The 23,821-nt window shown below is 37.1% G+C and overlaps 3 protein-coding genes across 4 annotated transcripts in view; 2 read left to right on the forward strand and 1 right to left on the reverse strand.

Annotated features, from left to right (window-relative positions):
* Positions 1–23,821, forward strand: part of LOC110456442 (activating signal cointegrator 1 complex subunit 3-like) — a 356,696-nt gene that overhangs the window by 212,392 nt on the left and 120,483 nt on the right. The window lies entirely within an intron of this gene.
* The window catches only part of LOC110456421, a 77,827-nt gene that overhangs the window by 14,693 nt on the left and 39,313 nt on the right, over positions 1–23,821 (reverse strand). The window lies entirely within an intron of this gene.
* LOC110456414 lies at positions 14,197–17,065 on the forward strand. Its single transcript, XM_021507166.1, has one exon. The coding sequence runs from the start codon at positions 15,020–15,022 to the stop codon at positions 16,913–16,915; it is 1,896 nt and encodes a 631-aa protein (XP_021362841.1). The 5' UTR covers positions 14,197–15,019; the 3' UTR covers positions 16,916–17,065.

Raw genomic sequence — 23,821 nt, forward strand, 5'->3', positions numbered from 1 at the left:
AACCGTATAAATTGTTAAGGCATTCCTCAATTTACACCAACCACGATTGTTATCGCACAACGTCCGTCCATCGTGCGCACATATGTACGCAAGCAATGATCGTCCAGCTTTTTATCGTTCGCCCATCGTGCACACACCGTTCACACACCGTGCACACATCGTGCGCACACCGCACATCGTGTAACGTTGTGCGATCCCACAACTGTAGTTTAGGAGGATGGTGGTAGGCTGTGTATAGAGGGATATGAAGTTAAGGAGGATGGTGGTAGGCTGTGTATGGAGGGATAAGTAGTTTAGGAGGATGTTGTTAGGTTGTGTATGGAGGGATATGGAGTTTAGGAGGATGGTGGTAGGCTGTATATGGAGGGATATGGAGTTTAAGAGGATGGTGGTAGGCTAAGTATGGAGGGATAAGTAGTTTTGGAGGATGGTGGTAGGCTGTGTATGGAGGGATAGTTAGTTTAGGAAGGATGGTGGTAGGCTGTGTATGGAGGGATATGCAGTTTAAGAGGATAATGATAGTCTGTGTATGGAGGGATAGGTAGTTTAAGAGGATAATGATAGGCTGTGTATGGAGGGATAGGGAGTTTAGGAAGGATGGTGGTAGGCTGTGTATGGAGGGATAAGTAGTTTAGGAGGATGTTGTTAGGTTGTGTATGGAGGGATATGGAGTTTAGGAGGATGGTGGTAGGCTGTATATGGAGGGATATTGAGTTTAGGAGGATGGTGGTAGGCTGTGTATGGAGGGATATGGAGTTTAGGAGGATGGCGATAGGCTGTGTATGGAGGGATAAGTAGTTTAGGAGGATGGTGGTAGGCTGTGTATGGAGGGATATTGAGTTTAGGAGGATGGTGGTAGGCTAAGTATGGAGGGATATGGAGTTTAGGAGGATGGCGGTAGGCCTGGGGGAGGTGTCATACAGGCCATTAGAAAACCAGTTTATGACAAATGTTTTGTAGGACAGTACATGTCTGTGTAATGTATACAATCGAAGTTGATGAACATTTTTTACACTGAAATATCCAAAGTGCTACACTGACATGAATTTGTAGATAGATCCATGCAGTGTCTGCAGTATAAAGGTAACTGAAAGCTCCCAGTGTTCACTTTAAATAGGTTTATAAAGTGTCTATGTCAGATGATACATGTCAGTATTTCAGGAGGCTGGGCAATACAATAGAGAACATAGAAAAAATAGCCAATGTCATGCCTGGGTTAGCCAATGTCATGCCTGGGTGACTGGACTTGACAATCACATTAATTGACTTTTCCTATCGTGAAGCAGATCCTGAATTAATAAACACCCTAAGTATAGGTTTACCTATGTTAGGTTACATCCTTTGTGACTGTGATGGATCACAACTTATACCTACTAAACACGTTTCAGTAGTTTGTGAGTCTTTGATATAGCCGACTTTAACAGTACCTACTTTAGTCTATCATATATAGAGTGTGAAAATTCTATACCCGAGGTTAGAATTTCTATAATCTCCTTACCTACCTACATTACCTACATACATATAATTTTATGTTAGATTCTTTTTCGAAAACCTTTTACCCAGGATTTTAGTGAATAGACTGATACTGCAAATGCATGAACAATTAGTACAGTAAGCAGTCCACAATACTTTAAACATGTTTGAATTGTTTCATAATTTTTCATCAATCAGTAATTTGTATTGGCAAAGATATTCTTCTGATCAAAATGACAATTCAATGACTTAATGTTTCAGAATGTCAGGATTAGTAAGAATTTTTTAAATTCTAGAGCTGACTTCTGTAAACGCAGTCATGTAGCACACTCTTAAATAACCAATGTAGGATGCATTGTGGAGGTGAGAAATATTACGTTTTACCGACCCAAACCTAACCAGAGATACTCAAAATCAAGTCTTAGATATTGTAGACCATAATAAGCCTCTGCCATATACAAAAGACATTTCCTGTTTTACAGTACACCAGTGCATACTTTATTTAGTGATCTCTCCCTGTAACCATGACACTGACAACAAAGTCCCTCCCTACAACTACAATCCTTTTCTTGTAACCATAAATTCCTTTCTGTTACCATGGGTCTGTCCCTGTAACCAAGAATCCTTCCCTGTAACCAAATGTCTGTCCCTGTTACTGAGTCCCTCCCTGTAACCAAATGTCTGTTCCTGCAACCATGAACCCCTCCCTATAACTAAATGTCTGTCCATGTATCCATGAATGTCTCCCTGTAACCAAATGTCTGTCACTGGAACCATGAATTCCTGCCTGTAACCAAATGTCTTTCCCTGTTACCATGGATCCGTCCCTGTAACCAAATGTCTGTCCCTGTAACCATGGATCCCTCCCTGTAATCAAATGTCTGTCCCTGTAACCAAATGTCTGTTCCTGTAACCAAATGTCTGTCCCTGTAACCATGAATCTCTCCCTGTAACCAAATGTCTGTCCCCACGACCATGAATCCCTCTCTGTAATCAAATGTCTGTCCTTGTAACCATGAACCCCTCCCTGTAACTAAATGTCTGTCCATCAATCCATGAATGTCTCCCTGTAACCAAATGTCTGTCCCTGTAACCATGGATCCCTCCCTGTAACCAAATGTCTGTCCCTGTAACCATGGATCCCTCCCTGTAACCAAATTTCTGTCCCTTTAACCATGAATCCCTTCTTGTAACCAAATGTCTTTCCCTTCAACCATGGATCCCTTCCTGTAACCAAATATCTGTCCCCGTAACCATGAATTCCTCTCTGTAACCAAATGTCTGTCCCTGTAACCATGAATCCCGCCCTGTAACCAAATGTGTGTCACTTTAACCATGAGTCCCTTCATGTAACCAAATATCTGTCCCAAACCATGAATTCCTCTTTGTAACCAAATGTCTGTCCCTGTAACCATGAATCCTGCCCTGTAACCAAATGTGTGTCCCTGTAACCATGAATCCCTCTCTGTAACCAAATGTCTGTCCCTGTTACTATAAATCCCTCTCTGTAACCAAATGTCTGTCCCTGATGTGTAAACACTGTTGATAAGGTTATACCTGTCAATTTACCTGAAGTTTTCTATCTTTTAACTTCACCAAGGTCATACTGGACGTCAGACAGAGGTGAGCTATAATCAATATAATACTTAATATGAAATATTAACCCTGGTATTACAATAGAGGTATAGCCTCTGGCCTGTCTATCAAACCTCAATGTTTATTGTTAAGTTATTGGTACCTGTAATTGATTTCCGTGACTAATCAGTATACTTTACCTTTATAACTCAGTGATATTAACAAAGAGATGCTAAACGCAGTGATAGGATTCATTTACCTGATCCAGTATCACTCTTACCTGTGGTGGTCAACCCTGTTTTACGTAGTGGTCAGTAATTGTTCTGGTCAGGGGCGTTAATTTGTTGACCAATATCATTAGATGGGTTATTGGTCACGGCGATAATTGATAGGATATGATGATAATTGATGAGACATTAATCAGTTGATAGTGGGGGATTGACACGTACTTGAGTCGGTCAGGAGCAGATAACTCAATAAGTATAACAGGAAATATTAACTATTGTATACCGCTGGGTGGATTAACATATCGGTTTATATTGCTACAGGTAATATAAAGTTAATTAACATACTTATAACTACTCGATCATGATAATCACACCTGTGTCAGTATCTGGCACTGAACTCATTCTGTGTCACCTAATTATATAACTATGACGAATTGGCTGTTTTAGAGTGGAACAACTGAAGAGTGTTATATAAATGTTGATTGTATTTTCAATTACATTACTATTCAACAATACAGTATATGATTGTACATCCAGAAATACTACAAAACCTATCTCTACTGGCACTACCTGCCTAATAAAGTAAAACCTGACTTTATTGATACCTGATTTTAAGGACTTTCTGTAATAAAGTCAAACCTGACTAAACTGATACCTGATTTTAAGGACTTCCTGTAATAAAGTAAAACCTGACTTTATTGATACCTGATTTTAAGGACTTTCTGTAATAAAGTCAAACCTGACTAAACTGATACCTGATTTTAAGGACTTCCTGTAATAAAGTAAAACCTGACTTTATTGATACCTGATTTAAAAGACTAATATAAGCGAACATGCTCATGACTTTACTGACACTTTTTTAAAGACTTCCTGCAATAAAGTGAAACCTGACTTTATTGACACCTGATTTGAAGGACTTTCTGTAATACAAGCGAACCTGATCAGGACTTTACTGACACTTTTTTAAAGACTTCCAAATAAAGTAAAAAAAATACTTTATTTACAACATGACACCTGCTTCAGCGAAGTACATCCTGTACTTGGAACCTGACTTTCATGACACCCTGCTGTAATGACAACATGTACAGTGAAACCTGACTTTAATGACACCCTGCTGTAATGACAACATGTACAGTATAACCTGACTTTAATGACACCCTGCTGTAATAACAACATGTACAGTTGAAACCGGACTTTAATGACATCCTGCTGTAATGACAATGTGTACAGTGAAACCTGACTTTAATGACACCCTGCTGTAATGACAACATGTGCAGTGAAACCTGACTTTAATGACACCTTGCTGTAATGACAACATGTACAGTAAAAACCTGACTTTAATGACATCCTGCTGTAATGACAACATGTACAGTGAACCCTGACTTTAATGACACCTTGCTGTAATGACAACATGTACAGTGAAACCGGACTTTAATGACACCCTGCTGTAATGACAACATGTACAGTGAAACCTGACTTTAATGACACCCTGCTGTAATGACAACATGTACAGTGAAACCTGACTTTAATGACACCCTGCTGTAATGACAACATGTACAGTGAAACCTGACTTTAATGACACCCTGCTGTAATGACAACATGTACAGTGAAACCTGACTTTAATGACACCCTGCTGTAATGACAACATGTACAGTGAAACCTGACTTTAATGACACCCTGCTGTAATGACAACATGTACAGTGAAACCTGACTTTAATGACACCCTGCTGTAATGACAACATGTACAGTGAAACCTGACTTTAATGACACCCTGCTGTAATGACAACATGTACAGTGAAACCTGACTTTAATGACACCCTGCTGTAATGACAACATGTACAGTGAAACCTGACTTTAATGACACCCTGCTGTAATGACAACATGTACAGTGAAACCTGACTTTAATGACACCCTGCTGTAATGACAACATGTACAGTGAAACCTGACTTTAATGACACCCTGCTGTAATGACAACATGTACAGTGAAACCTGACTTTAATGACACCCTGCTGTAATGACAACATGTACAGTGAAACCTGACTTTAATGACACCCTGCTGTAATGACAACATGTACAGTGAAACCTGACTTTAATGACACCCTGCTGTAATGACAACATGTACAGTGAAACCTGACTTTAATGACACCCTGCTGTAATGACAACATGTACAGTGAAACCTGACTTTAATGACACCCTGCTGTAATGACAACATGTACAGTGAAACCTGACTTTAATGACACCCTGCTGTAATGACAACATGTACAGTGAAACCTGACTTTAATGACACCCTGCTGTAATGACAACATGTACAGTGAAACCTGACTTTAATGACACCCTGCTGTAATGACAACATGTACAGTGAAACCTGACTTTAATGACACCCTGCTGTAATGACAACATGTACAGTGAAACCTGACTTTAATGACACCCTGCTGTAATGACAACATGTACAGTGAAACCTGACTTTAATGACACCCTGCTGTAATGACAACATGTACAGTGAAACCTGACTTTAATGACACCCTGCTGTAATGACAACATGTACAGTGAAACCTGACTTTAATGACACCCTGCTGTAATGACAACATGTACAGTGAAACCTGACTTTAATGACACCCTGCTGTAATGACAACATGTACAGTGAAACCTGACTTTAATGACACCCTGCTGTAATGACAACATGTACAGTGAAACCTGACTTTAATGACACCCTGCTGTAATGACAACATGTACAGTGAAACCTGACTTTAATGACACCCTGCTGTAATGACAACATGTACAGTGAAACCTGACTTTAATGACACCCTGCTGTAATGACAACATGTACAGTGAAACCTGACTTTAATGACACCCTGCTGTAATGACAACATGTACAGTGAAACCTGACTTTAATGACACCCTGCTGTAATGACAACATGTACAGTGAAACCTGACTTTAATGACACCCTGCTGTAATGACAACATGTACAGTGAAACCTGACTTTAATGACACCCTGCTGTAATGACAACATGTACAGTGAAACCTGACTTTAATGACACCCTGCTGTAATGACAACATGTACAGTGAAACCTGACTTTAATGACACCCTGCTGTAATGACAACATGTACAGTGAAACCTGACTTTAATGACACCCTGCTGTAATGACAACATGTACAGTGAAACCTGACTTTAATGACACCCTGCTGTAATGACAACATGTACAGTGAAACCGGACTTTAATGACACCCTGCTGTAATGACAACATGTACAGTGAAACCTGACTTTAATGACACCTTGCTGTAATGACAACATGTACAGTGAAACCTGACTTTAATGACACCTTGCTGTAATGACAATGTGTACAGTGAAACCTGACTTTAATGACACCCTGCTGTAATGACAACATGTACAGTGAAACCGGACTTTATATATTGACAATATGACACCTGATTCAGTGAAGGACTTCCTGTATTTGGAACCTGACTTAATGTCACCTGGCTTAGGACAACATGTACAGTGAAACCTGACTTCACTTTTACATCAGTGCTCATTCCATGTTAGTTTTATCCATATAGACAGGGGTTAGATATCTGCTGAGACCTAGGTATCCTATTCATCCTGTTGCCATTGTCTTTACTTTATGAGACTAGAATAATTTCCAAAACTACATACAATGTCACCATTGATATACAATAACTTGTTTAGAGACAATTGATATACAATAACCTGTCTAGAAACGTGTTTTGGTGTACCAAAAAGTTTCTTTTCTCTCCCAAAATATTTTATTTTTGAAATTCCTTAATTCCATTTTCATTTTTGATCTTAGAAAAAAGAATTTCACAAGAATAATGAATGATTGTTATCCCTTTGCTACAGAAACTAACTTAATAATGGAAAAATTAACTTCACATTTTATTCCTAGTTTCTGTTTAGGTGTAATATGATTAATATTCATTATTGTGTGTTAATGTAGCATTTAAGCTCATTACATTGATGATTATAACGAAGCATCACACACAATCAATATTAGCGCCGACACTTCAGCAGCGTTTGATCTGTGTGATGGAGAATTGTGTTTTACTAAGATCGGGTGTGAACATGTGTTTTCAATTTCACCACTAAATGGTTGAAGAATTTCCAGCTCCCGACGCCTATTACCGTGTCTGTTGTACATTGTCCCGTAACAGGCAGATCAAACGCTATGTCTGTGATCCCTCAGAGGAGTCTTAATGTGCTCTACAACTTTCACATTTCTTCAGTCATCTTTATATTCCTAATCAGCAGTTTCAAATTAAAAATTAACAAGATGCATATATACCATATTTTTTTTATATAAAAAAGATCTTCAAAATTTAGGAGTATTTGAATTTGTTTAGGTACCAGTATTTGTATTAGATTCAAGTCTACAGTTACATGCATTGGACTCCAAATGTTGCTACCCTGATTTTCTATACCTTGCCTTTTCCCAAACTTGATTTGTAAAACAGCTTTAACTTGGGTATTTACCATAATGTTTCTCCCTGTATTGAGGTCGAAAATGTTACTGAAGAAGTCCATATATGTACACACTATAAATATGGTGGGAAACAAACATGGCAAAATATACTTTTGAAATAGACAATATTCCAAATGAGGCTCTGATTCAGTTTCTATTGAAGGTCATGCTCATCATGGCCAGACTTGATTATGTGGTGGAATATTCAGGGTTCTGTGTAGACAGGTTTCACTGTACAGTTAAGCAGGAAGCCTGGTTACTGTAGAGTGCATAATTTTTGTGAATTTCCTATAATTGCTTTATAAATCCACAAAATACAAATCCCAACAATTTAAGCTCTGCAAAAAATTTCCAGAAACAAAACTGCAAAAATTTGACCCACGATATTAAAGCATAAAACAGTAATGCATACTGTAATATTGCTTATTTTTGTTGTCCCTAACTTTCGATTGTGCTGCAATAAGGATGGATTAAGTTCTTAGTTATCTTCTTGAAAAATGTGACCGTAAAATGTTAGAACCCACCTCCTGAGAAAACAAGCGTTACTGCAGGCTCCTCTACTCATCGGTTAATTGTATTTCCTAATAGACCATCTGTAGTTCTGTATTGTAAATTTAGGTAATTATAAACCTTTTATGAAAATTTCAAAAAGGTCAGTATATTTTATTAATAGTATGTAACTAATGAAAAAATGCGAACATAAGTGAAAACCAAAGGAATTTTCATGAAATCAGTTGATTTTCATCGAAGTATATTTGATTCATCTTAATTACCGGTATACATCTCTGGATCTCAGCTTGTTCTGATAAATAGATAAAAATAAATGGTGTATAGAGGTTTTAAATGCTATTAAAGATACCTGCTCCATATTTTTATTGACTGATTCAAAGATATGGGCTTCACCATATGGATTTCTCTACTTTAAGTCTAATTGTTACATAATTATACCAATTCTGAGCGACGTATGAAGGACAATGTCAACATTAAGGTATTATTCAACCCGGTGTGTTGAGATGATTGTTATGAGCAAATATGAACCATGGTTCTATCCATCCATTAACATTGATGTGGAGATTAAGAAGAGCTCCAATACAAAGTTTATAAATACTGATAAGATTGTCCATTTGATTTTCAAATTGATCATGGATTTAGGGTAACGCAGGTAAGGAGTTGTATACAGCTGATGTGACTATCAATGTGATGGAGAAATATAGCTGTTCGACACCCTGTTTACACGCGGCCACCTGTTGACACGTGAGGACATATGTCGGTACTATATATTACATAATCAAACTTGATACAGCATCAGCTATACATAATTCATTGATTATTACAAGGGAGATAATCCTAGCCAAACATTTGGGTAAGGTCTTTTATTCATTAATTTATGGTTTTGCATCCTCCTAACAGCAACGATTAGGAACATTTGGAAGTGCAATCTCACTGAAATATCCTGACCTGGACATGATTGACAGCTTGAGGCTCCACCCTGCCACAGGATTCTGACAACATGCTAAGCAGAGATACCAAGGGAGATAACACCAAAACATAAGATAGACTAAGAGATAAAAACAGAAATGGCAGGTCTGAAGAATTGCAATACAATAATAGGGCACAGAAAAAAACACCAATGCTGAAAGGGATCCCACAGTAATGGCTTCTTATTGAAGTAGAATACAGTCAGTTTGTCCCCAAACCTATAGCAAATAAAATATTTCTATATTCCTGTAAAACAGTGCTTGGGTCACTTTGTGTCCAAGGTTTTGTGTAAGTGTTGTTGCTAATCAGTTTACCATTGCTGTATATCAGTACAGTCATCTATGCACAGACTTTCCTATAATAGAAGTGACATGGTGAAAGTCACGTCAGGTTTTCTTGCTAACATTAGGATAATTACTACACATAGTTATCATTGTCTTTATTGAATTGACATATTATGTACTTGTAGAATGATAGATCATTCTGACTTGCTGTTAACTTCAAACGGGCATGGCCGACATGACAAAGGGACACACTTGTCTAAATGACCTTTATGTCATGTGTACAGTATGGCCTACTTTACTTTTCAAGTCAACAACCGAGATCATGGCTGTAATGAGACAATAACAGAGATCATGGCTGTAATGAGACAATAACAGAGATCATGGCTATAATGAGACAATAACAGGAGATTCTTTATTAGTGTTGTTGATTTTAAATGCTTAATGATAAGAATATGAAGGTGACATGACATTGAAAATACAGGAAACAAAATATGTCATTGTGAGAAGCGTAATTCTGATTTTTGTCCTTGGTTGTACAGGTTTATACTTCTCAGCTGTGTTAGAACATTTGTGCTTTGTTGAATGAGAATAAGTACATTATTAGGTATTTGACCTACTTTTAATTTGTCAATGAATTTATCTTGCAATCACCATTAGCATTAACACGTTAATGGTTTCTTGGTTGATGAAATTCCCATATTAGGAACATTTCATTTGACATGGAAGTGTACTATTTATGATAATTTTTTGTCAGGGTATCAACATTTTATCATTACATGCGCTCTGTCATAGTTTTATTTGTATTGTATTGATTACAGGTGTGACAATATCGCTGTTGGCTGATTTACTTAAGTGATATGGCTATCTTATTGTCAATCAATATCTAGTCTATACTATCCCTTAATGCTGTAAGCTAGCTAGGTCACATGACCAGAATACCATTCTATCTAGTCTGTAAGATCACATGACCAGTATACCATTCTATCTAGTCTGTAGGATCACATGACCAGTATACCATTCCGTTTAGTCAATAAGATCACATGACCAGTATACCATTCCATCTAGTCTGTAAGATCACATGACCCGTATACCATTCCATTTAGTCTGTAAGGTCACATGACCAGAATACCATTCCATCTAGTCAATAAGATCACATGACCAATATACCATTTTATCTAGTCTGTTAAGATCACATGACCAGAATACCATCCCATCTAGTCAGATGTAAGATCACATGACCAGTACACCATTCAATCTAGTCTGTAAGATCACATGACCAGTACACCATTCAATCTAGTCAGATATAAGATCACATGACCAGTACACCATTCAATATATAGTCAGATATAAGATCCGATGACCAGTATACCATTCAATCTAGTCAGATGTAAGATCACATGACCAGTACACCATTCAATCTAGTCTGTAAGATCACATGACCAGTACACCATTCAATCTAGTGAGATGTAAGATCACAAGACCAGTATATCATTCAATCTAGTCTGTAAGGTCACATGACCAATATACTATTCAATCTAGTCTGTAAGATCACATGACCAGTACACCATTCAATCTAGTCTGTAAGGTCACATGACCAATATACCATTCCATCTAATCTGTAAGATCATATGACCAGTACACCATTCAATCTAGTCAGATGTAAGATCACATGACCAGTATACCATTCAATCTAGTCTGTAAGGTCACATGACCAGTACACCATTCAATCTAATCTGTAAGATCACATGACCAGTATACCATTCAATCTAGTCTGTAAGGTCACATGACCAGTATACCATTCCATCTAGTCTGTAAGATCACATGACCAGTACACCATTCAATCTAGTCAGATGTAAAGTTTGATTTGTAAAGCTGGAACCTGTAGGTGACAGTTATAGACAAGTTTCTCCTTCATTGCCTTTTTGTATAGGTTCCCTGTGATAACATTAATTATATCATTGATATTAAAGTTTCCTCATTTCCTTATCACTGTGTGTATAGATTGAACTGTAAAATAACAAAATTATGATCATCAATCCCCCCCCCCCCCCCCCCCATTTTTTTTTTTTTTTTAACAGTACATTTACAAAGGCAAAAAGGTTTGGTATATTATTGCACAGCCTGAGTGAGTCTGCATGTCTGTGTAGATGAAGGACAATATATAGAAAGCATATACATTATAGTAACTATGTTTCACAGATATGTAGTCCTTTCATCTAAAATATATTAAAGAAAAAAGAAAATTAAACACTTTCCTCTTGATCTGTAGCAATTCTTAGCTGTTTCCGCTGTGTTAAAGGTTTGAAGATCACAGGACAAATCTACTTGGACAGACAGATGGCTATAGAGAGTGACCACTATCCTTGACTGGACATGATAGAGCTACAGACCCTGGTCATTACAGTGGTCAATTAAGCCCTAAAGCATCATGCTCTACTGCCTCTTCAAAGTGATGACTTTCAGATTGATGCATTTGTAGAGGTAGTCAAGGGGTAATCATTTTAACCTGTACAATCACCCCTCCCTCACCCCCAGGTCTATACCCCTCTCTGAAAACAATTCTGAAATGAATGTGATACTGAACTTAAAGACTTTTTAACACTCTGAAATATAGTAAAAGATTTTGAATAGCAGAACAAGAAAAATAAGGACAATGTACCAGGAAAACACTGTCAATGCTTTGTAACCATCTTCCAAAGTCCTTAATTTACTTTCTCTATGGCTGTGTATAGGATGTATTCAAGGTATGTTAGGGCCAATGGTGGTTCAATAGTGGACTTGCTAAGTCACTGTGGTGTATTAAAGTCACATTACACAGTAGATCATCATGCTCTTTGAAGTTTGGACATGCTTGAATTGGCCACACTTCTTCTTTCTGAAGATAGGGAGGGGGATGTTGTCAATTAGTTTATAAGTGGGAGGAGTTGAGGGGGTGCCCCTTTTTCCAGTTGGCATGACAAGTTAAGTCCTGTCTAAACACAAACCTTCTGTAAGGTAACTAGTTCCAATCAGTCATCAGGAATGTTTTGGGCCTTTAATCATAAAGTTGTAAAACATATTTGTATTGATGTGTAACCATCCTTGTGTCCATCTTTTGACCATGCTTCAAGGAACAGTCTGGTATTAGTAAAGATTGTGCCCAATTCTGACCTTCATTTGACCGCTACTGACCACTTGGTTGAAGATGTCCTTGAACATTTAAAACTTTTCTCTACCTAAGATGCTATATACATGCGTTTTGTGCCATTAGAAGAGACGAACCTGTCATCATTTACTAGGTTTATATCGGGCAGTGGTACCATCGGGTACTTGGGGAACTGCTCAAAAGGAATCTTCATTGACATTTGGGAACATATTATGATTCATTTTATTTTATTCACATTCCATGATACAAATATTTGTACTTAGAAGTGAAAATGAAACAAGCCCTCCTAATGGTTAAGATGATGGAAGAAGAGACCGTTTTTTGTGTAAAGATGTACTATGCATTTGGAGGTAGGGGTATAATTAAACAATTGCTGTTCTTGCAGAATGATTATAATAAAAAAGACTAAAATACAATACTTAATCTAGGTCATGGTAGAAGTATTGTATTGAGGACAAAAGCATGATAAAAAGTTATCTGTATATTTAAGCATTGATTATAGGCTACAAAAGAATGCTGTATTTTATAGGGATAAAAGCACTGCCCCAAGTCACAGCTAATAGTTCACTTAATGATCCACAACGCTGTTTTTATTAGCTTTTTATGTATATATTTTTGCAAATTGGATAAAGTCTTTATTCACAACACTACACTGGTCAGTAAAGGTGATCCGCAGACCATCTGTCTGGACATTGCCATCGCCTGCTAACAGATCCTACCTTGGAAGGTTCTCTTTGATGTTTGGTCGTAAAATCTGTGGTCATTTTATGCTGATTACATTTGGAGGCCAATCAAATGGGTGATTTTACCTTCCTGTTACATGATAAGTCCATTTGGACCATTGTCCACTTAATTCACTGACCATTAATATAGAGCATAGGACACTCCAGAATGTTTCATGTATTGTTCTAGCCGTATCATGTATCTGTGGTGTGCACTTCTATCTGGAATAAAAAAAATCTGTGACATACAGTACAGTGTATATCTGGAATGATACATTGTATTATATTGAATATGTGACATACATTATATTTGGAATAATAAACTGTATTACATTATAGCTGTGATAGTCACTATATTTGAAATAATACATTGTATTATATTGTACGTATCTGTGACATACACTATATTTGGAATGATGCAGTGTATTACATTGTATCTGTGACATTATATATTCTGACATATTAATGCATACAGTGTAATGTGTTACAGTATAATTGTAGTACTAATATTATGTGACATCATGTGTATGTAATAAAAAGTCCATATAGTTCGCAATCAGATATATTGTGTTTGATATTTTTTGTTGAAATTATATATATGCAAGTAAAAATTTTCAATAAAATATTTGAATTATTATTTTTTCTCAAAATTAAGTAATTGATCATCGTAATACAGTAAAATTTAATGCGCCTGTATGAAATGTTTATATAAATCCTGATAAGGAAATTATCTGAAAGATAAACACAAATTAAAAAACTTGAGTCTATATCTCAGCAGACAAAATACGTGTAGAGATAAGTTTAGATGTCTTCACACTGCCGAGTTCCCATAAACTTTGACACTCGGGTAGTTATAAATAAACACAAACTCCCGTCACAGATATCCAGTAAACATATCTTATCATTAACCTATTGCTAATTGTTTATTTGTTTCTTAAATTAAAAACTTGGGTGAATGGCGTTGCTGACCCGACTAATAAACACCCTGTTGTTTGTGACAATTACCCACGATCTGAGGCGTTTAAACCGTGTCTTTATACAAAGGTCTCGCTTGACCCTGGGTGTTTAAAATCTCATACCTACTTCTTTTCACGCTGATTAAAGATAGACAAATTGTATCGCAACATTATCGTGGGACTTGTGTAAACGGTCTATATTCTTTTTCTCAGGATATGATTTCAAATTTAGCATTGATCTCTGTATGGGGAGCTTTCATTGAGGTGTGATCCGGCTATGACCCAGAACAGGCTCCGGTTCAAATCTGACATGTCGATTGACCAGAACGTGGGAATCGGGGTAGAATTTGAATGTAATGCGGTAATATGGTAACCCTACACTCCTGGAGGGCAAGCAGAATCCACTGCCTTTCACATTGATTGAGTTTGGGTATTATGTTGCCATATAATATGAACCTTAATTAACCTTTAGTGTCTATTTGAGGGTGTCATGTTATCATACATGTAAATTGAGCAGAACCCTTGTAACGGTGTCTACAACACTAAGAGATTTTATTTTAACGCATCCCTGCATTCTGGGGGAACAGACACACTGCCAGATCAGAGCCAAACCAGAAGCCTTCCAAACCTGAACCAGGGCAGTAAAACTTTCCAGTGCTCCACACTTGTACCACCAGGCAAGATGGAGGATGCACTGCATATTGTTCCCATGAAGGAGATTGAGAGATGTATCCAGGATTTTGTACCAGAACAGCTCCGGAAGAACACAAGTTGGACTGTCAATACTTGGAACACTTGGGCTGAAGTAAGGAATGCTGTGACAGGCTTTGGTCAAGCTATCATTCCAACTGTCCAGCAGTTTGGCTCTGTTCAGCCTCAGATCCTGGATGGCTTCCTCTGTAAATTTGTAATGGAAGTTCGCAACAAGGATGGTAATCGTTATCCCAAAGACTCGCTCCACAACCTGTGTGCAGGAATATCTCGTTTCGTCAGACTCGTCCTCAAGCGACCTGATCTCAATTTCCTTGATTCAAAAAATTTAAACTTTCACCATTTCCAGCTAACTCTCCGATCACAGATGAAACTATCTGAAGATATGGGCATCAAGACAGACAAGAAACAGTCACAGCCCATTAGTCAGGACCAGGAGCGGATTCTGTGGAAGAGACGTATACTCAACATGGATACAGCACTGGGTCTGTCCCGATCAGTGTACTACTACAACTGTAAAGTGTTTGGTGTTCGGGCACGAGAGGAGCACAGGAACCTCCGAGTAGAGCAGTACATGTTTGGGACAGACAATGAAGGAAAATATATTGTCTTCCATGGAAATTCATCGAAGGGTTCGGGACATGATCGAAGGAAGATTCGATCAGTGAAACATCATGACATTGATCGTGATATATCTGTGTACAAAATCTTTGTCAGATACATTCAGGCAATTGGTCCTTCAGGAAACTTCTACCTCAAACCACTGGAACCACATCGTCATGGCAATATACGATTCTCTGTCCAACCACTAGGTCAGAACACTCTGGGATCATACACAAGTTCCATGATGAAGGACGCTGGGTTTGAAGGTCATTATACAGGTCACTCTGGCATTGTGACGTTGGCTGTGACCTTGTACAGTGAGGGGATTAGTGAAAGGGTTATCAAGGAGAGAACAGGTCTTCTATCAGAATATGTTCGCCACTTCAAAGCCATGTCAACTCTAGGTCAAGGTCGGCGGGGTGAACTTACAGAACTTTCAAGTATCGGAAACGGGCACATTTCCTGTGAGAATAATATTCAGTTAACCCAGGATTCAACATCATCTCCTGTCTGTAAACTGAAGAATTTGACAGAACTACCAAGTCTTTATACAGGCCAACAAAGGCAGGCCAACATGGTTCGCCTCTACCAGAAGAAACACATGCAAGACAAAGACATCAGCAGGATTATTGATGTCCCAGATTTGTCTACCTTAAATGTTCCTTCTGACACCCATCGGAATGTGTTTGGAGGTAGAAAAATATTTAGGTGCGAATCAGAAAATCTTGATGAAAACTTTCCATACAATTATGGACATTCCTCCGGTCTGGAATCATCATGGTCATCACTGGAAACAATGCCAGATGATCTTATAGACGTTACGAATATGACTGGCCAGAAAGTTTACTTAGATTGTAATGGTAACAAGATTGGAACTATTACAGAAGGTCTCGAGGACCTTCATTCCTATCAGATACTCAATGTATCAGCATCTTCAAGTGAAAACATTTCATCAGAGTTGGTTCCTTTAGCACGCCCAATGCACAAAAGAAAGCCGTCGGTACCTCATCGCATTGTGGGCTCCAGGATAGGTGATACAACAGACAGTCACAATGGAGTAGACACATCTCAGCCTGTTAAAAAAATGAAGACGGAGCCAAGATTTTGTGATCACCCGTCAGTGACATTGGTCAAGGTTGGACTTAACCAGTGTGTTCAGACCACTCCGGCCATCCTGGTCAGTACTGCTACTCAGACTGGAAGTGACCTGTGTAATCATGTACACAAAAAACTACAGTATAAAGTATACCATGGAATGTCTTAAAAGTCACTTTAATATTTGGAAATCATACGGAAGTTCAATTAACATTTCATAGGTCAGTAAATTTATGATTTTAAGCTTCTGGAACTAAGATTGGATACTTACTGGGTATGTATCGTTTGTTCAAGGTATTGCATTAAATTGTGGTTGTATAATAGTGATATGTGAACTTATAAAAAAAAAATCAGCTGGCAATGTTTCAAAAATTGATTTTTTTAGGAATTAATCAGAAGAAATATTTTTTATTATCCTGTCAACTTATTTGTTGTGTATTTTTTTTTTTACTGGATGTGTTTAAAGGAAGTTACATGAAAAAATAGTGTATTTTAATTTGCTTAAATATTGGTATCAAAATATATTAAACATTGGCAAATGTGTTTTGTGTTTATTTATTCTTCAAAACACAAGTCTTCCGTTATTTCTGGTTGTGAATTATCTACTCAGTGTTGCTTTACTGAGTTAAGTAAATAATTTGTCAAAAATATTGTATTGTATCTATATATCATTTTAAGCTGTAATATTTTCTAGAACTATTTTTAGAAAGATTTCTGTCCCATTTTATACTGAACTGGCATGGCTGGTATTTCAAGTCAATTTTTTTTTTTCTCACAAAATCATAAAATTAATTAAAATTGCAATTTTTTGTATATATTTGAATGTCAAGAAAGTTATCTTTTAAATTCGGAATAGAAAATTTCATATACTATAAAACAAATCAAAATGGATATGATTGTTTTCTTAGTACAATTAAATTTCAAAATGGTTTTATAAGTTATACTGAGATATCAAGTAAAAAATAGCTACAAAAGTGAAACTCGTACCAGGAAGATGAGAAGAAAAGTTAAAGGGAAATAGACATTTGTATAAAATCACAGATACCTCAGACCATCCCGTATTTACCTGTAGATTTAGCGGCAGTGTTTGTCGATTGGTTGACCTGATCTTTGCAGTATATTGGCAGGTGTGAAAGAAAGCCGATAGATGTTAGACTTGATGTACCCCCACAGGTAATCACCGTTATATCCTCTGTAACTACTGTCCGATAATCTCACTAGATCGTTAAGGTGTGAGCTGCATAGTTATCAACACTATAGCAACCAGAAACGCGAGTTACTTCATTGTCAAAAGAGTCGTCGTTATCTTTGAGGAATAAAAACACAACCAAAGAATGACAAACGAGAATATGAAAATTAATAATTCAAGACAGAAAGGAGATAGAAATACGTTGCTGGAGGCTACGAAATAGAAACTATTTGCTGAGCTATGGCCATTTCATCGGAGAAGTTGATTCATTATGGGTGGAAAATTGTCCATGCGCTTTCGGGAAAACTGAATAATTAATAGCTGCCATGCAGTGGGTGTAGAGATAATGAATTTGACAGCGTCATACTCGCCTGTGATTGGGTACGAAATTGATTGTTGACGAACCGGCATCTCTGTTGTATCACCATCATGCATCAGATTGCTTTAAAGGGTGTTTGTTTAAATAATGCATTTCTAAAATTGTGCTTGATGGTCTAACAGAGAAAAATCAGGTTAATTATCTCAGCTTAATGCAGGTTTATCAGTAAACTTGACTGGACACCAGTTAATTCTCTCACTAATTTAGTTAGCCCTCATTAACATGTCCCTTACAGTTGTGAGAGAAAAGAGCCTACCAATATACTTAGAGAGATTTATTTTTGTCATTTTACAACAAAGAATAGATCCTTTATACAAGACTTATATTCTTAATTTCATTTGCAGCTTTTAAATATTAATTCAGATTTACTTGAAATAAAAAATAATTGTAAAAAATATTTCTAATTATATTGATAAAATCAAATTAAAATTGTTTTATGGTTAGATGTAAAAATTAGATGGTATTGAAGACCTCATTAGCATAATATGATTGTTATTTTAATCTATTGTTATTTAGTACGAAACTTAATATTGCATTGTTCTGTTTGAGTATTGTTCAGTCATTGGGGGTCTATGGCCTATCTTATCACCAATCGTACACAAACTTTTTATTTATTGTCATCGTATTGTACGTCAGAAGCAGTCGCGTGCTGAAATACCCCCCTTGCTAACTGCTTTGTTGGAGCTTCAATGGTGGCGTGATGTACCCAGGGATCGTATGAACATTCATCGATAGGTAGTGGGTATCACAAACTCTTCTGTATAATGACACAAAGTCTGGGTAGCTTCCATACTGTACCACACAGATTCATGGTGTCGCATTAGTATTGAAAATGAGTAAAGTAAAGGCTTTTATCCACATTTTTTTAGCAAAAATAAATGTGAGAATTAAAATCAACAATGTCTTTTATATGTACTTGGAAAACATACGTATTTTGAAAATTAAACTTTTTGGGGAACTAACAAGGTTGTGAAGACCAACACAGTAAGATTTTGATTGGACGATTGACCGGTGGATCGAGTTGCTGGGTCCGGGTAGGACTGAGGGCCTCGGCACACGACCCCAGATGATGTGAGGACAGGTCCTTTGTGGGTGTCAGCTGTCAGCTTCAGTGGGCCCCTTGAAGGGCTAGGTGTGTTGTTTTTTGTTGTTGGTCAGATTAGGACGTAAATGACAATTTAATCTGGCAGAGATAATTATTATTGATGGGTGCTGATATCATAGTGAGTCAGTGTATGGAATATCAATATGACTTTGTCCCTATACTGCTATCTGCACTGTCCTTACGTACACAGCAACCAATGTCAGGCTGGCCTGGTTAGTTCTTACATCAAACAACATTTCTACAAACATATATCTTCTGTTTTTGTACACATAGATGTGTTTTAACACTGAATCATGTGTTTTAGTTAACTGTGATCTTTTGAGGATAAAACCGATGAAAAAATTACTTAATAACACTTTAAAAAAGTTTTAAAAATTTCCAATTAAGCTAATTGTGCTTATAAAGTAATTGTGGTAGAAAGAAATGAGGCCTTTGCTACCAGTACAATCAGTAAACCAACATGCAATACCAGCATTAATGAAAATGATTCACCTGAGCTAGGAAGATGTTTAAAAGATTTATTATATAATACATTTGAAATCAAGTAGAATTAAAAATTTGACATTTTGATTCATTGTCTCAATTGTTCCATTGATATGTAAGAATTTAGAGATAATTTGAATGGCATCAGGACTCATCTTCATATGTTGCTGATCTGTACATCTCATCCCAACAGGTAGATGTTTAATTCCTTTTGTCTTCTTAAAGAACTCTATAAACTTTGTTTGTACCATGAGACCTTAACGAGAGTTTCATGCCTTTTAAGTCAGATTACAGATGGCCAGCTATTCTTAATGAACAAAAGAAGAGTATATTATAAACTCCTTATTGAGAAAATGATCTTTGATAAAAAACACTGTTTCTTATTCTTATAGAATCAATATACTGTTTCTTTCATAGTTTCTCTCAGGCTTAAACTGTACATAAAGAATCCTTTGAATTCACTTTTTTTTTCATTCAGAAGAATCTTTTGATAGAATAAAGAGATGTCAGGTTTAATTACATTTGGCTGCAAGACCGTGTGGGTCATTTCCAAGTAGGGGACTTTCTAGTGTCAGCTGTGGCTATACTAAGCAACCTTTGGTCGGAGAAAGGAAACAATGGTCACTTTAGAAACATACAACAATAGCTCTCTTAAGTACAGCAAATGCATGTTGGGTGTTGGAGGTTTTGTATTCCAAATGTGTCTTTTTTTAGACTAATCAAAATTTCTGGCTGTAATTATGGTGGGTTTGGCGACAAAAGGCTTTGATGAGTGCAGGGATAGTCAGTGAGGGCTCACAAAAAGTTGGTGCATCATCAACTCTACTGGTGTAAGAGGGACAGGACTGGCATTGTCACGCACCAGTAACAGACACAGGGTTATCCTCCAAATTATGTAACTAACATGTAGCCGAGGGGTCTGTAGTTAACACAACGCCTTATTGTACATCATTACAGTGTGAATCACCTCCAGCACACTTCTAACGAATTTACTTAGGAATTAAGACAAAGATTTATCTCAATTACAGGCAATCTGATAGCGAGATGTAAAATGTATGATATGAATTGTATAAATTGTTTATGTTGCTGTTAATAAGACGAGGGATACACCTTAGTATGTAGTTCAATCTAATCTAGCTGACTTCTGAAATGTATTCTGTCTCGTATATTCATTAGCATACTTGTAAAGCCTTCCTATTTTGGAGGTAGGCTGCCAATTTTTAACTTTCGTTTTTGACTTCTGAAACCAGTAGAATTCTCTACATTATATTTTTGCTAAAATTTGATTGATTTCTTGTTTAGAACAGTTAACACTAAAACATTTAGTTTGTTCATTTTTTAAAGATGAATAATTGACAGGTTATTAACATTGTAGGATTACTATAGTATATAGTAAGTTGAGACAGATAATATGAAATGCTGAGACAGGTAATATGTAATGCCGAAACATGTAATATGAAATGCCAACACAGGTAATATGTAATGCTGAGACAGGTAATATGTAATGCTGAGACAGGTAATATGAAATGCTGAGACAGGTAATATGTAATGCCGAGACAGGTAATATGTAATGCCGAGACAGGTAATATGTAATGCTGAGACAGGTAATATGTAATGCTGAGACAGGTAATATGTAATGCTGAGACAGGTAATATGTAATGCTGATGTATCACCTTGGGGATGCTAGAAAAGCTGATGACTTCTCACCTGTAAGAAATACTCCCAACACCTTCTGACAATGCCAGGAATTCTTGCCATGAACTACAAGTATTACAATGTTATTATAACTACAGCCAAACGCGCTCCATCATGTGTGTGGGCCGGACTGACACCCTCCTCACACCTCTCCTGGAGGCCAGAAGGCTTTGCCAACAGGGCATTTCTTGTTTAATTATCAACCAGTACTGTTTGACACACTTCTCTATATCCCTTGCTGTTAGGATCAGAAACATCCTTGCCACTAGCATCAAAACTGTTGAGGTATTTGAGGACTTGGTTGCCAATGAGTGATCAGCTAAGCACCAAAGTTAGCAGTGGTTCAGAGAGTACAGTGAAACAGGATAACCAGCAAACAGATAGTGTACCACAGTTACTGTAGCAAATCTATCTTACTTTCACAGATCAAAATGTACATACTTTTCAGATATTGTGACCCTAAACGCATTGTGTACCAATGTATTCACCAGTTCATTGAAATATAAACCAGTAAGCTGAAAGTCTAGATCAGTAATACTCATCGTGACAGAAAATTCAACCAAGTAAACTGATGTCAAGGTCATGCAAAACTTGTTTTAAGAGACAGTACCATTGAGGAAGCTAGATAAGATAAAACTGTGTGAGAAAACAATGCCTAACAGTTTGGGGTCAAGGTCATGTAAAATTCAATGTGGGACAAACATAGTCTTACAATATGGGGTCAAAACATGTAAAACTCAGTGTGGGACAATTAAAACAATGCCTAGCAAACTGGGATCAAAGTCATGTGAAACTCAGTGTTGGACAAAAAAAATGCCTAACAATCAGGGGTCAAGGTCATGTAAAATTCAATGTGGGACAAACATAGCCTAACAATCTGGGGACAAGGTCATGTTAAACTCAGTGTGGGTCAAAACATAGCCTAACAATCTGGGGTCAAGGTCATGTTAAACTCAGTGTGGGTCAAAACATAGCCTAGCAATCTAGGGTCAAGGTCATGTGAAACTTTGAGCTTGAAAAAACATAGCCTAACACTCTTAGGTCAAGGTCGTGTAAAACTCAATGTGGGACAAAATACGTAGGCACCCACTGCACAGCTGAGGAATATTTGTGTTGTAAGAAGATTGGGTGATCGTGTCTGTTGCTGTGATTTGATGTCAGTGAGTAGTTATTATATCTGACAATCATCTGGATTGAAGGATTGACCCAGATTAATTTCAGATCACTTTGTTACCAGAAACACACTACGGAGGTATATATTGACGATATTCTGTCACCAGTGATTGGCTTTGGATTGACCTAGGAATACTGGGTCTCAGGACCACAGACTGGTTATCTACCTATCACTATCAAGTAAAACATGGCGATGATGTCACATATGTTAGGATATTTTTTTATGTAGAGGAAAATATTATTATGAAATGCAACAAATTTTAAATTCAGTTTTGCTTGTAAATTTAAGTGTTTGCTGTTCCAAAGTTTTCAATGAATTTAAATTCTGAAAGATTACTAATGTAAGAGAAAGGCTTTGGGGAAACCAACTCTACTGCTATCCACCTGATACACTTCATCATGTCGAACCAACTTATAACAAGTTAGAGAGTAGATACTGAGGACTGACAGGTGGGTATGTTCTGTGAGGAATAGACAAGGTCAAGGCTGATGGTGGATCCCCTTGATCTGATTTATCCCCCCTCTCCCCCCTCCCCAACCCACCAATGTGTTTATTCTGCTGCTGCTTCATCACAGATTGGTCATAATTATAGCCCTTAATCTCTGATAACAAGCCACCAATGTTATTGTAAACTTTCCACTCTGATCAGGTGCCCACTATTCCTGACAATCCACTATCTGGGGAGAAGATTTCCGGCAGGTGTTTCATCTTGGGGAATTTCATCCTATTTCAATTAGTTTTTTAATTTGTACGAACAAAGACTGTTATCAGTGAATGGTTTACATTTAGTATCAATTATTGTATACAAATCTTACCACTTGGGGAATACATATCCTGTTTCTAGATGGTATGTAGTGATTTGCCCCTTCTCCAGGCATTCTCCTTCTGAAGTCAGTCTACTGCAGAAGTACTACATTATTCACTTGTACAAAAGCATAAACATTGTTTTAAAAAAATGTTTTTTTGTTTTATTTAAACAAGACATTTTACAGTTTTTTCAAAGTTTTTAACAGAAAGCGCTGCTTGCAAAATATGAAGTGATATATGTTT

The sequence above is a fragment of the Mizuhopecten yessoensis genome, unplaced genomic scaffold, assembly GCF_002113885.1.
Source record: "Mizuhopecten yessoensis strain PY_sf001 unplaced genomic scaffold, ASM211388v2 scaffold8745, whole genome shotgun sequence".
NCBI classification, from domain to species: Eukaryota; Metazoa; Mollusca; class Bivalvia; order Pectinida; family Pectinidae; genus Mizuhopecten; species Mizuhopecten yessoensis.